Here is a 14,466-nt window from a genome sequence, read left to right on the forward strand (position 1 = left end):
GTTATTGTTGTGCATTTGTGTGGTTTATTTGTGATTTTTTTTGTTGATCTATTGATTTTCTCCACCACTCTGATCAATCTTTTGATCAAAGCAAAAATTTCTTTTTTTATGAAAGGATTTGAAGGATCAAAATGCTCTTACGGTCAAAATGCCCGATGAAGAAATAAAGTGTTAACATATTTTTGCCTTGATTTCAGATCTCTCATCTTGTTTCAAGTTTAGTTTTTGCAGTGAATTGTTCTTAAGCATTTTTTTGTCACCATTTTTTTTTCTAAGAACACGACATGCTTCCTTTATGACAATTCTCGGAAAAGTTGGAAAAAGGCAAAATGCACCATTCTTGTAAGATACCCCCCCCCCCCCCCCCAGCAAAATCAAATGTTGATTATTTTTAAATTTTTTATTTATTTATTTATTTTTACCCTTTCAGGGACAACCGTTACTACATTGGACAGCTTATCATGTTATCAAGTTACAGAGTGCATGAAAGGGTTAAAGAAACAAGACTTCTTTGTTAGAAATTTCACAAATGGCTTGAAAAATCCATTTTAGGAGTGATTTCAAACCGATACACTAGTTCCGCAATTACCGGTTAAAAATAATCACAGGAGTGCACCGCCGGTCAGACAATAACGGTGCCCATGATGTTGGAGCTTTCAGAGCCAGAGGTAGCCCAAAATTCGGTGGAGGGGGCTGCCTTCAAATTTGTTATGCAGGAAAAACACAGCGGAAACATCAGGAGCTTTTTTTTTTTTTTTTCTGTTTTGGCCCACATTGAAGCACATGTGCAAGCTTGCCAGCTGCCTCTTTGGCCACTTGTCAATCCAGCTGTCCAAAAATCACACAGCACATTATTAATGTATCGCTCATCTGTGCACTTTCCATGACCAGTTTGTCCCGTTTCCGGCATTAATGCCCAAGGGCTAAAGATTAATGAGTGATTGTTTCTTATGAGCGTCTGTCATTCACCGCAGGTTGGATGTCGTGCCGACACGCTCCCCGGTGTTGTCCGTTGAAATCTTTTGATCTGTGGCGGGCGATATACTTGTGCCATCTGTAGCCTTTCCTAGGCCCGTTTAAATGAGGGCGGACGAGCTACGAAGCCACCGCCCACTAGCAGTGAGACAAACCATTTTTTCTCCTACCAGAAACGGAACATTTTATTGGGGACTATGTATCATTTGTTTCTTTTTGATCATACTAACTCCAGCTCCGTACATACTTGAACAATCGTCATTGATCTATATTTGACAGCACCAGAAACTTTAAAGCGCTCAGGGACTTTCTGTATGATTGCACAGCAAAAGTTGTCCTACAGTTACTGCTATTGGTCACTTAAAAAAATGTTAATGCTTAAACGATTATCCGCACCAACTTTTGTCTTCTCCCGAAGTTTGGTTTCTTGAACATGTTCTTTCACAGATCGTTTCAATTTTGTCTCATTCATCAACAAGCGTTTACTGGTGTAGTGCGGATTCAATCCCTTTAGTTAAAAACGGTAAACTACTGCAAACTCTGGGTTGGTAGGAAGCGAGCTCTCCTGTGAAAATTGGCCAGTAATTGAAAAGGGTTGATAATTGCCTGTAGATGTCATAAGATTAGAGGAAGGAATGTCAGGAATCAAAAGTCTTTAGTCTCCCCCTGATCTCTAATCCGAGTTGTCAATATGTTGTCCAATCAATCAAGTGCCCCCCGCCCCCTTTCCTTGGATATGCCCCGAAGTCTTTTTTTTTTCTTTAGACTGCACACTTAACGTGTGATCTCAAAGCCACCGCTGGAGGTATTTAAAGACCCGGCGGGGTCACGCTCTAATCATTTGGCCGTCAGAAGCCACGCCAACTTGTTTTAAATATGCCAGAGGCAACGAGGCCCTCAATAAACAAGCCAAAGCCTTGACAAGGCGTTTTTAAAGCATCTTCCCCGTCATCAAAAGGGAGATTTGCTTGTGCGTTCAGGCTGGATTTACCGTCACAACATTCAATTCCATTTAGTGACATTGAGCATGTGGGAAACAGATCTCTTCCAAATGTGCCCAAAAAAAAAACCCTGAATCCAACATATAGACTGTACCGATGTCATTCAACAAACATTTTTTTTTTTTTGGTGCTCCTGAAGGTCCGGTCGTCCCGTCAGCTTCATGGTGGTCTTCAACACGCCAAACCCGCTCAGCAAGATCTCCTGGGTCAACCGGCTGCATTTGGCCAAGATTGCGCAACGTAAGAAGATACATATATTTTTACACACACACACACACACAAACGTAGATACAAATTCAGCTCATTCATATGATGTAGCCTAATAACGATAAATAAGTCAGCCACAGCCACCCCCCATAAATAAAGTCAACAGTCAGACAGCACGGTGATCGACTGGTTTGCACGTTCACATCATCACAATACAGAGATTGTCGGTTCAAATCAGGCTTTGATCTTCCTGTGTGGAGTTTGCATGTTCTGCCCGTGCCCGTGTGGGTTTTCTCCGGGTACTCCGGTTTCCTCCCACATTCCAAAAACATGCACGGCAGGCTGATTGAACACTCTAAATTGTCCCGAGGTGTGAATGTGAGCGCGGATGGTTGTTCGTCTCTGTGTGCCCCGCGATTGGCTGGCGACCAGTTCAGGGTGTCCCCCGCCTATTGCCCGAAGTCAGCCGGGGTAGGCTCCGGCACGCCTGTGGCCGTCGTGAGGATAAGCGGATCGGAAAATGGATGGATGGATGTTGAGAGATTCAATAAAATCACATCAAAGTTACAAGTATAAATATTTGTATTCATTTTCCCTGCGATTGGCTGGCAACCGGTTCAGGGTGCACTTAAGATTTATGTAGCTGAAATTCAATTCAATTCATTTATTTTAAATATTAGCCCCACACGTCTTGATGACAATCTCTTTTTTTTTTTTAAACATACCACATCTTTTGACTGTCTTACTCCTGCATGCTCGGGCGTGAGTGTTTGCTTGCGGTTTGCATTTCTCCGTTAGGTCCGGTTTGGCGAAAAGCAAGAGAGGGCCAAGAAAGGTTGCATTCTTCATCCGTTGATGCGCGTGCGGAGCGTTTGTTGGCAAAGCAATCCGTGGGCGCCGAGCTGCCATCCCTTTTAGCGCGCAACGTCAACCTTGGATGGCAGCCGCGGGCTCTTGACTCACTGCGGCACATCTGCAGGCACTCCGGTGGAGCGCTCAGGCGGCTCGCAATCCCCTCTCCCCGCGGCTCGCACCTTTTTATCAGGCGCGCAGCAGGCGGCTCGAGCGGGGCGCTGGCGTCTGTGCGGCGTGTGGGTACGGGTGATAGTCGGAGCCAAAGTCATGTCAGAATAATGTCAAATGACGGACAAATGAGTGGCAAAATAATTTTAGTTTCCCATGGATTAGCTGCTTGTACTTTCATGTATTATAGTCATCATTTTATGATATCAATTAAACGTAACCACTATTCCTCCACTTTCAATACCGCGCAAATTAAAAAAAAAAAAGTTACTCAAGTCTAAGGGGGAAAAAAAGTTAAAATAAAAATCACATTTCAATTAAAAAAAAAAAAGAAGTGAAGATATGAAAAGTGATCGTTTTCAACAAAAGACAAAAAAGTTCAAGCAAAGTACTTTCCCTAACTGAGATGTGTTTTGTTAGGATGAAAAGTCCTACAATAATAAATTTAATGATATCAATTGATGAATACATCCATTTTCCGACCCACATATTCAACCCAGAGAACACACTGCATACTGCGTGAGATGGACGCGGTCACCACTAGTCAAGCGTGTTGCACGACCTTGTGGTCATGAAAAAAATAAAAATAAAAAAAATACGAGAGCAGATGCCTTTCATAAAATGACAATAAAATAAGTTTTTTTATATTGCGCCATCAGCAGCTTTTAAACTTCAATGTCACTCAGTAAGGCGAGACAAGTTGAGTTTGACAGCACCTTTCATCGAGCGGCCAAATCCACACGGGGCCAAAGAAATACTTGTGAAAAACAAGAGTCAATGAAAAGATTAAAAAAAAAAAAAGAATCAACGTAAAATCCCAACATAAAGTAAAAGGTCACAGCCAAGTTACAGAGCAGAGATTATTACTTTGTGGTAAATTAGAAACACAAAGTGAAGTTGACCTGGCCATTTTTTTTTTGGGCTGCGTGTTGGCAGCCGAAATGTAACTTAAAAGATCTCATCCTGGAACAGCCTTCATGCAGCGTAGTTCTCCACTGGCACTTTTCTTTACACTGCACATGCTACACACCAGTAACTCGTATTACATTTGTGCATTTTCTGAACTTTGAAATAATGTCCTGTTTTTGTGGAACAAATTTGGATAGAATATTCTTATTTCAGTATGATTCATCAAAAAAGGAAATGACAGATGAATACATTTTTAAAAACGAGGACATAGTCCATGCTGTCGGGATCGCAAATCAGTATCGGCCGATCTCACTCATGGATGATCGGAATCGTGGGAGGCCATGTTGCGACGTGAAAGTTGACACATTTGTGGCTGTAATTTGGACTGAGTGAAAGCGGCAACAATTGGAACGGGGAATCACCCCGATCCCTTGAAGTCCGTTTTTGTGGCAGTTTTGAGGAAATGAGAACAGGCTCTCGGGGGTTCCCACCGCAGGCCCATTTGGGAGTTGATCACCACCATCACGGTCAGCTTGGCAACATTGCGTGAATTGTTTTCCGCCGACACGTTGCCTTCCCATTTAAGCAAATGTAATTACAACCAGGGAGTTGTTGCTTTAATTTCACGGATGGTGCACCCTCACAGGGGGGTTTCCTCAGCACCGTCAGTTATTCGGCCTTCAACTACTCTGACATATTTGTTTCGTTTTTATTATTTAAATATATATATATATATTTTAGCAGACATTGCAAACGATCCTCAAAACTTTGTGGTTGATTTTCATCACTCACACATTTTGATTGGCAGAACATTCCCGATCAGGAATCTGTGGTCAAAGGTTTGATCAGCGCTGCAGGCGATTAGCAGCAGATTGCTGCACCCCCTGCGGCAAACTTGGGGCTAAATTGCCGTTTAACGATGTTACGCCCCATCCCAGCGTCATGACTGTTTAATTACAAAAAGTTACAGCCTGTCGTCTTGGCTATTTTAGTTTAATCTTCCACATGAGTGGCAAACTTTGTTCCACCCAAGTTGGATGGCATGGAGAAAAAAAAAACAGTTTAGCCGTGCTTATCTGTCAAGGACACCTGCCTCTTATTTGAGCTAATTTTGGACGAATCGTAGTAGAAACAAGTACATTCATATTAGATTACTGTAGTGATTCTCAATGTGCGGTGCGCTTGCTCCCTCTAGTGGTATGCAACAGAATCACTGAATTGAATGTTGAAACCCTGCATAATGTTAGTTACTTTTTTTTTTCTCAAAGCAGGACTGTGCATTTGTTAAGTGCACTTCAGTATTTAGTCAGAATATGGGGAAAATAAATCAAAGCTTTCCTCGCATTGTGGTATAAATTGACTGAACGTCTTTGACACACTGCACCACCGCCGTTTGCCAGCGGTCTTTATGAATTCGCCTGAGGTGTTGCCTAATTAATAGGCTTTGCCACTTGCGGAATTAATCGCTTCCCCGTCGAGTTGGGGTCTAGGTCTCGGACGGCGGCGAGGCCGATGCATGATGGGAGGGGAAACAGGAGACGGGGGCTGTTGGGATGATTAAGACATGCAATCAACCCCACTGCAGGGAACAGAAAGGGCAAGCGGGGGGTGCTTGCCCGCGGCTGCCTTAATGTGCTCAAGCATCCCTCCTGGTGAATAGTAACTCTAAAATTATCCATACCAAAGCTTTGGGCCAATTAAAAGATCTGATATGAGCGAGAACTGTGATCACACAAATCACTGCAAGAATATAGGAAGTATTTTTTTCTTCTTCTTTTTTTTCTTCAAAAGGCATATATATATTTGGAGAATATAGTGCCATTTTTTTTCGAGAATAAAGGTGTCAGGCGTTACCCGAGTAAAAGGTGGCATATATATATTGGGAGTACAGTTCTATTTTTCAAATGTATTATTTTGGCCACCTATGACTTTAATATCATATTACGACTTGATCTTGGAAAAATACAGCTGTCTGTATACTGACAAAATACAGTAGATGCCCTTGCAGTCTGACACGGGCTGGTAATCTCAAACCAGTTCCGTTTGATAAAGGATATCTCAGTAATTTCATTTCGAGTTATCTTGTATTTGCTCGCTTGATGATTCCCCTTCTCAGCTGCATCGCAAACGAGTGAAGGCGTGTCTTTTGGCACTACCCTATGATGTCACCTCCTGCTGTTCATCAGGTTGTCTCGATGTGTTCCGTCGCATCTGAGATGGGAACACAAGAGTCACCGTCCGATGACGTCATCCTCGTGGCTCACTTTTCAGGCATGGGCAATCAACCTATGCTTAATCTAACAGTTATATTAAATCATAATCAAAACCTTTGTATTGTCGGATTCCCTTCCACTTGATAAGAGAATCGCGCCGATGAGCGATGATGCAAAATGTCCTTCCTCAAAAGCATCCCGATTCCAAAAACCTGTAGAGAACCTCTCAAATAGATGAGCCGTGCTTTTCGCGCGCCCTCCTTGTTAATCCGCTTCATGTTAACCTGCCCCATGCCCACGCCCACCAAATCCACCACTCCGCGCTGCCTTCAAGGCTTTTACCTGTACTTTTCACCAGCGCCCCAGATTCAGATTGCCGGGTTTCCATGGCGACCGCACAGGTTTAAACAACATCACCTTAACCTCACACGTCGCGCTTATCTGTCCTCTTTTGTGCTGTTATCTGCTCGATGAATCAACTCATTTTTCTCTGTTTTCTTTCTTTCTTTTTTTTTCTTCAACTTTTCATCCTCCCAAGCATCATCGGCAGCAAAACAAAGAGGCTTTCAGTGGGCGTGCGTTTGAAGGATGTTTGAACAGACCATAAATTAGTCTGTCAAACGGCTGCGATTATCTCTCACACACACACACACACACGCCCTCCCTATATATAGCCCCCCATCCCCCCACCCTTTATCTCGCCACGCTCAAATGTGGGAAATGTTTATGATGAGTAAACATGATCAAGGATTTAATTAACAGATCCCGCACTCGCATTGATCCATGCTAAAATATCAATTGCATTGGTGTATTTAATTAGTCCGTATCTTTGGCCTTCGTGTCACGGGGCGGGCTGGGGTGGAGGTGGGGGGGGGGGGTTGTTTTTAAAATGGAGGGAGGGGGTGGGGGTACTGACAAAAGAGCCGTGTTCTGCAAATGAATCTTTATCAGGGCAAAGACTCCAACCGGAGGCACGCTCGCCATCGGACGGGCCGGGAAGGCTCTCCATCTTGTCAGTTAATATTCTGCATCGCCACTCCGTTTTCTGCCACATCCACTTGAAGCTGAGAAGATGGCCGTCACCTTCCACAGTGAATGCTCAGAAGAAACACAAACACTTCAATGGCACAGCATTGGTTCTTGTGTATGTCCAGCGAAGGACGTGACGTTTCCAAGTGCTCTATAAATACAGTTGAGTTGAGAAACATTGGACACTGTAAATCCTTGTCATGGCCACATGCTAGCAGTAGCAGCTAACATCCGTCACACAGTAGTTACCGTGGTGATTACTTCTCCGCCGTCCATTTCTTCTCCTGTCTTTTTGGCAAAACAACTTTAATTACGTTGCTGCTGGTGGAAAGAAGTCGGCGGTAATGCACAGAAAGTCAACCCTATTCAAGAACGGGGATTTCGCGTGCCAGTCCGCGCGCTTCAATATGAGTTCAATATGTTCAAGTCGCAGCGCAGGAGCAGTCTTACTGTCGGGAAAAAGAATCGGAAAAAACAAGACATTGAATTAGAATTGCACGGTGTACCATGGAAGTGCGTTATTGGAGACTTTGTCGTGGCTCACGGGCGAGATGCTTGGTGTGTGTGTGGGCGTGCGGATGTGCGCGTAACCTTGACTTTGACGATACTTTCGCGGACAAATTCCACATTAAGTTAATTGCGGGCATTTTGTTCAATTAAGGCCAAAGTGTGTTTGTCCCTAATCGAAAAAAATGCTGATTCTTGGGTCAGTGTCTAAAGGTTAGCCGTGTGTCCTTTGGGTACACTCTTCTATCTTTGAAATATTCATGCGAATAACATTAAATAATGCATCCATTCAATTATAATTGCATTGCACACTTGCTGATTGGTGGTTATCCCTCTGCAGACGCGGCCGGTCACAGCAGTGTCCTGCAATTACCAACCAGGCAGCTGACACGAAGGCCTATTCACGGCAAATCCATGCTCATCACAATGAAGTGCGTGCGTGTCATCGGTCTGTGCATTTGTCCTTGCACAGCAAACGTCGACGAGAAATAGCATCGGTGATTCAATTCCACAATGTCACCTGATAGTTCTTCACAATGTACAATCTAAAGGCCAAGTGAGCAAAAATCTCTTTTGTGTACTTTTTTTTTTTTCTCCCCCTCCGCCTATTTCACAGTTTGACAAAGACGCGACGCAGTAGAAGTGTGTCAAGCTGGCCTCTCTCCTTCAGAAGTTGAAGTAGTTTTGTTGTGGGGTGGAAAAAAAAAAGTCCTACAATGCGTGTCTACGGGACACGTGCCGCTATGTGGCTCGTTAATGTTGTTTACTCTGATTCATCATCATTACCAGGTTGGGAAGACTGAAGGTCAAGGCTAATTTGTCTTCACTCATTTCCGCCGCCACCTTCGTCTTGTCTCGCGAGCTGCGACGCCACAACAGGACGGCGGCGGGTGCTGCGCGGCTCCAAAGGTGTCCGTCAAAAACAAAACGGGCGGATCGATCTGAGCGCGGCACATGCCAAAATCACATAGCACGGCCACTGAAAACAAAATCACGCGCAATAAACTTTTAGGAGACTCGTAGAATGTCATCGTTCTGCTACGCTGTCACGATGACCGAGTGATTCTGATTGATTTCGAGCCAATCGAGGTCGCTTGCGCAACAGAAATGACCATGCGGACAGACAAAGCCCCCAGCGGAGGACGGGTGAGCTACAATGGAGGCTTTTCCACGGGGCTATTACGACAAACGTGTGAAGCAGTTGTGTTGTCGTACTGTTTTTAACCCCTGTCCATTCTGAAATGTGTCAGTGGGTGCAGAAGGCTAAACAAATGTTTTAAACCATTCTGGTCCTGTTTTCTCTGGCCCCGTGTGTGTGTGTGTGTGTCGCTTAACTGTTGTTTTTCCTGTCTGTCATTGGATTGAATCAGAAAAGAAGCTTGTTTCATCGTCTTATCCTTTTTATTTTTCCGTCCGCCCCTTGGATTGAATTCAGAAAGGCGCTTGAAGCATGTCAACTTGGCCCTGGCTTCCTTTTGTGTGAAAAAAAAAAAAAGGTCACGTTTAACTCATTCCGTCTATTTCTTTGCTTTTTCTCAGGCGAGGAAAATTCTCCCGGCTGGTTGTACGAGGAGCACGAGGGCAAGCCGACAGCCCCGTTTTGGTGTCCCCTTCTGGCCTGTCACATGCCCGTTTTTGCTACCAAGTCCCCCGAGAGAAAGGTAAAGTCGTTTGGCTCTTTGCCGCTCCTTTCCGCCAATGTTTCGGGACAAGCGCCAACTTGCACAATAAAAGTAAACGCAATGAATACAAATTGGCCGTCGTCTAAAACATCCACTGCGTAGTTGGTCTCGCGCGGGTTCACCCCTACGCAGCGTGCGTGTCATACGATGAATAGAATGGTCTTCTCATCAGTTATTTGTGATCAGCGCCACAATCTAAATGGTTCATGTTCAGTCAGTTTGACAGGCGGATCGCCGTGTATATGCGATATGCAAAGGGTTGAAACAGCGCGCCCCCTTTCCACCCTTTCCTACAAATCCATTTTGACACAGAAAAAAAGGTGTTGATTGAATAACGCACCTCTGCAAGCCTATTTTTCTCCTTGCCCTCTGCCAGTGTGAGAAATGAAGCTCTGCGCTATATTAAAATGACCCCCCCCCTCCCCACTTCCACCTCGCCGCCACTCCTTCCTGCGTTCAATGCCTTTTCCCCCTCATCTTGTGCCTGCAACCAGTTTATAATAATAATAATACATTTTATTTATAAGCGCCTTTCAAGACACCCAAGGACACTTTACAATAACAAAAAACACAAAACAATACGGGTTGAGCAGCGGCACACACACATTGGCTAGTTGTTTTGTTGTAATTGTGCTGAAAAAGACTAATAGCCAATATGGGCGATAACCCAGCCTCACTGGTTCAAAAGGTCTCTTTCAGAGTGTTCGTCTTTGTCCGCCAAAGCTCACTTGGCTTGCAATGGTTCTTTGAGGATCTTTTCTTCAGAGGGATTTGATTTGATTTCTTTCTTTCTTTCTTTCTTTCTTTATTTGGTTGTTTTCAACTGCTGCCGTTCTCCCCTCCGTAGTCACTCCATCCTTTCTCGGAAACAGATTTTGTCGATAGAATTTCACATCATGGCTCATGAAAGGCAAGGGACTATCTATTTATGAATCTATTTATTATGATTATTTTGATTCCAATGACCACCTTAAAAATGGGACCACCGTGAAAACATGGTTCTAAAGTCTGCCCATCAAAATGATTATTAAATATGAGTCAAGTCACGTCATGTGACTTGAGTCCACCACCTCTAATACGGACGGTTGAGATGCAAAGATCAATGATGAGCTTCTTCCAAGTGGTTTTCAAAGTCTCACTTTGCGGGGGCCCGAAAAGTGCTCTTTCAGGGCACATTTTCAATTCCTCTAAGACAGTTATACCGGAGGTGAGTACCGAGCACGGCGGGTGATAGCGGTGGAAGCAATGAGTCAGGGGGAGGTAGTCAAGTTACTTGAGCCACCGGAGAAGAATGTTATAAAGTGATCACACAATTACCTTAATGGCTGCGGGACATCCGAGCGTGAATCAATGTTTCAGCATTCGATTAAGACCTTTTCGCCAGCCCCCCGCCCCCGTCTGCTTGCCTCAGCACTGAGAAGCCAAGGTTAGGTGAGGCATCCGCTGCAAGTCCGCTCGGTGCGGCGAGGGGATTTCCCAGAAGGCCTCGCCAGACGTTTCCCCACCAACGCGCGTTACACCTGACTGGAAGCGGCGGCAAGTCAATTAATATATTTCCAGTCGGCTCGCGCAGGATTCCGCTCGTCTTCTCCACTCCCAGCACAAAGAAATAACGCACCTGAGCGTGCCGGCAAAGGCCATTGCTGAACTGTCAACTTACTCTCTGAGATGCGTCCAGCGTATGATGCAGGTTGTTGCTCACGTGTTGTTTGTGAAGATACGACGTGGCGTTCTTTCACTTTAAAATGACTTTGAAATTGTGCTGCTGGACCACAAGCCTGGCTCAATCCTACTCCACAGAAACAAAGATGGCACACTGCTGCTTTGAAGTTTGGCTCATTGCATTGGACGAGTGTTTAGCATATCTGCCTCACAGCTCTAAGGTTCTGGGTTTGAATCTGGGCCCTGGTGTGGAGCTTGCATATTCTTCCTGCACTTGCAAGTTTTGCTTTTTGTCCAGGTACTTTGGATTTCAAAATACTTTCAATACACAGAGATATAGGATACTTTACATACCATGCTTTTGTCTTCATGGTGAGGGCAGGTTTTGTTACCATGGCAACTAAGGGCTGAGCCAGGCGTGGCCGCGTTGTTGAGTTGCGCCCCGACTCTAAAAAGTCGACTGCGAACTGTCCACAAAGGCAAAACGGATTGCATTTCCCTCGCAACGGCAACACTTTATACACGACATGTCAGTCACACGTTCATTAATTTTCATGCAGATCCGTGCATGCGGTGCATGTAGCAGACTGAGTGTTCATAATTGTGGAAGGAGGAACTCAATGTTTGTTATAACTTTCTCCAGTTGGGAATTCTGTTGTGGAAAATATAGAGTCCTGAAAATCGTGTAGTTGCGGGAATGTGGAAAAATACATTTCAAGTTGGAATTGGTTAAGAAATGTCAAAGACTTTGGTGAAATTGGAACATTTGAATTGAAAATGCGGGATACTGAAAAATGAACACATTTGTGGAATGTGAACAGTAGTTCCGAACATATCCCGGCTAAACATTTTGATTTCGGAACGCTCCGAATAGGTTGAGATTTCAATGTCATACCTTTCATAGAAAATGTGGAAAACGATCCTGAATAATTATCCATATTTAGAATCGCACGTCAAAGCGGAGAGAATGATAATTACCCACAATTCATTTTGCGAATCAATTTATGTAAGTGTCGTGCAAGGTAGTGCGAGATGTACGTCAACGTGGAGGGATGAGGCGGGGGGGGGGGCTTGCCTGCACGTTAGCGGCAGTATTACTTTCCCGTTTTTGACTAAAGAGAAGGTGGCATTAAATGGAGTGACTCTAAGCCCTTCATGCAGAGCAGATGGTGATTAGGGGCTTAACTCAGCAGTAGCGCCCCCGCCCCCAACCCACCCCTTCTATATCTGCTTCTTCACCTCTGGGACACCCACAACTCCTCACCGCACAAAAGCTTCTCGTTCTCCAGCGCCTTCTGGCAGGCCAACTCCCTTCGAGAACATGGAAAAGGAAAAAAAAAAAAAAGAAATACTAATAAAAAAATAAATAATCCGTCACGGATGTACCAGGTATCAGTACTGGCCTGATACCGACCGTGAAGGACGCCGATACTCTGTACTGATACTTAAAAAAACATTGCGAAAGTATTGTAAGACCGAAGGGGCTCAAATCATTTCCGACAGAAAACTGTTCCGAAGCAGGCGCGGCACAAACAACGTGCGTCTCTGTAGTGACTCAGCCCACGACTGGGAGCAGCTCGGCGGTAACCGCAGACGCCGACCGGGCCAACTTGTTAGCCAGCGGAGATAAACCTTATCACGGCTGCTCTGAGTGAGACGGACTTTCCATTTATCTCTTTCATTTTCTCCCTTCCTCCCCGGCAAACTTTCCCCCCCAGTGATTGTTTTTTTTTCGTCCACGTTTGCTTCTTCTGCCCACGCTGCCCTTTTGAGAGATGGAAACATCTTCAGAGCGCTGATCAAGTGAAGCAATTCATGCACTTCAACGTATAAGCGGAGTAAACACGCACCCCTTTTTGAACTTATGAACCGACAGGTGTGAAACGCTGTCAAAGTGCGCCGCCTTCTATTTTTATTTTATTTTTTTTCATTCAAGCAGAAAATCTGGACACTAAAACGGCATTTCGACAAAAAATAAAGCCGCGCCGACCTGCAGACCGCCTCACTCGGCAGGGTTCGATGTATTTCCTCATGCTGCGAGATCAAACAACTCCTGTGTACTAAAAACAGAGTAGTGTAGTAAGACACACAACGTATGTCTCCATTTCTGCTGGGTGTTTAATCTTCGAGTAAAAGCCTACTGGGGGGAGGTCATTGAACAGCTTAACGCATGCTCGGCGATGCCAGAATCACATAACGTGCCGGCGCTGGCTGCAAGCAACGTGACGCAGTCATCCGAATCATTCACGGCAGCGGAAGTTGCAAGCAAACCGCCCGCCGTTCGGCGCATGAATCGTTTTTCTTCGACCGTGACGTTTTAATGATCGTCAGAGGCCGGCGTGAGGTTATTTCCCTATAGAGTGAACGCAAGCGGTTCTGATTGTCGCATCGAGAACTCAGCTGGATCACAGATAGTCACCTCCTAGTTTGTGTTGCTCCTCCTTAGTTCAAGTCCACTCTCGGCGAAAGCTTGGACTCCAGTCATGGATTAGATAGGCAACGGCTCTGTTGTCAGCTCAGTAAAATCATCTACCCATCCAAGACGTTTTGTTTCTTTGGCTGTAGTCCGATTCGTGCGCTTTGAGGCACTGAAGGAATCTCTGCTTTTTACAGTAGGGGGCTGATATGCACGTAGTGAGTCCCAAACTCCTTGGCTGAAAGCCTCCTCTTCCTTGGAAACTCTTAAAAGATTTCCGCCACCCAAAGCTGCGGAGACCGTACAAGCAGTCGAGGCACATGTTCTCCCCACACACTCGCGCCCGACTGACTTGATGAAGCATTAGGCGAGGACGGCCGCGCAATGACAGCTCTCTTCTAATACCTCGGGGGGGGGGGGGGGGGGGGGATTTCATCATGTACGCTTTGAAGTGCGCAATGACAAACCGGTTTGGGCTGCATCAGGATTAGGGAGCCGGCCCACTTTTTCTTCCTCTTTCCACATCTTTAGTACGCCGCACTCTAGATCACTGATGTTTATCGATCTATTTATCATTTGCTAGTTCCATTTCCTATTGGCAATCAAAAATCCAAAACTGAAAAAGGTCGCTTTGTTTTGTTTGGAGCTGCAGTCGGCCAAAACTTGCGTTTAGACGCTCACGTAACGGACGGCCATATTCCCAAAGTCATGCCCTTGGCCACGCCTTTTTTAAAGGTACAGTGTCTAGAATTTAGGGCCATCTAGTGGTGAACTAATAGAATGCAACGACTTCAGCTTGAAGGCCATGCATTTTGAAACGGTGTCTCAGAAGGACCGTATTT

At 45.0% G+C, this 14,466-nt stretch overlaps 1 protein-coding gene and 1 long non-coding RNA gene across 5 annotated transcripts in view; one reads left to right on the plus strand and one right to left on the minus strand.

Annotated features, from left to right (window-relative positions):
- The window catches only part of arhgef10la (Rho guanine nucleotide exchange factor (GEF) 10-like a), an 89,284-nt gene that overhangs the window by 45,290 nt on the left and 29,528 nt on the right, over positions 1 to 14,466 (plus strand). For all 4 annotated transcript variants that reach the window (XM_086116838.1, XM_086116837.1, XM_086116839.1 and 1 more), the window contains 2 exons: positions 2,116 to 2,216; positions 9,404 to 9,525. In XM_086116838.1, coding sequence (XP_085972964.1) covers positions 2,116 to 2,216; positions 9,404 to 9,525 — 223 coding nt within the window. The remainder of the gene's footprint in view (positions 1 to 2,115; positions 2,217 to 9,403; positions 9,526 to 14,466) is intronic.
- Positions 7,140 to 14,045, minus strand: LOC147201823 (uncharacterized). Its single transcript, XR_015101542.1, has 3 exons — positions 11,207 to 14,045; positions 7,607 to 11,070; positions 7,140 to 7,508 (listed from the first exon to the last, which is right to left on the minus strand). It is a non-coding gene; the product is annotated as an uncharacterized LOC147201823 (long non-coding RNA).

Source organism: Hippocampus guttulatus, chromosome 8 (assembly GCF_054856545.1).
Source record: "Hippocampus guttulatus isolate MCC_2025c chromosome 8, RoL_Hgut_1.0, whole genome shotgun sequence".
In the NCBI taxonomy this organism is placed as follows: domain Eukaryota; kingdom Metazoa; phylum Chordata; class Actinopteri; order Syngnathiformes; family Syngnathidae; genus Hippocampus; species Hippocampus guttulatus.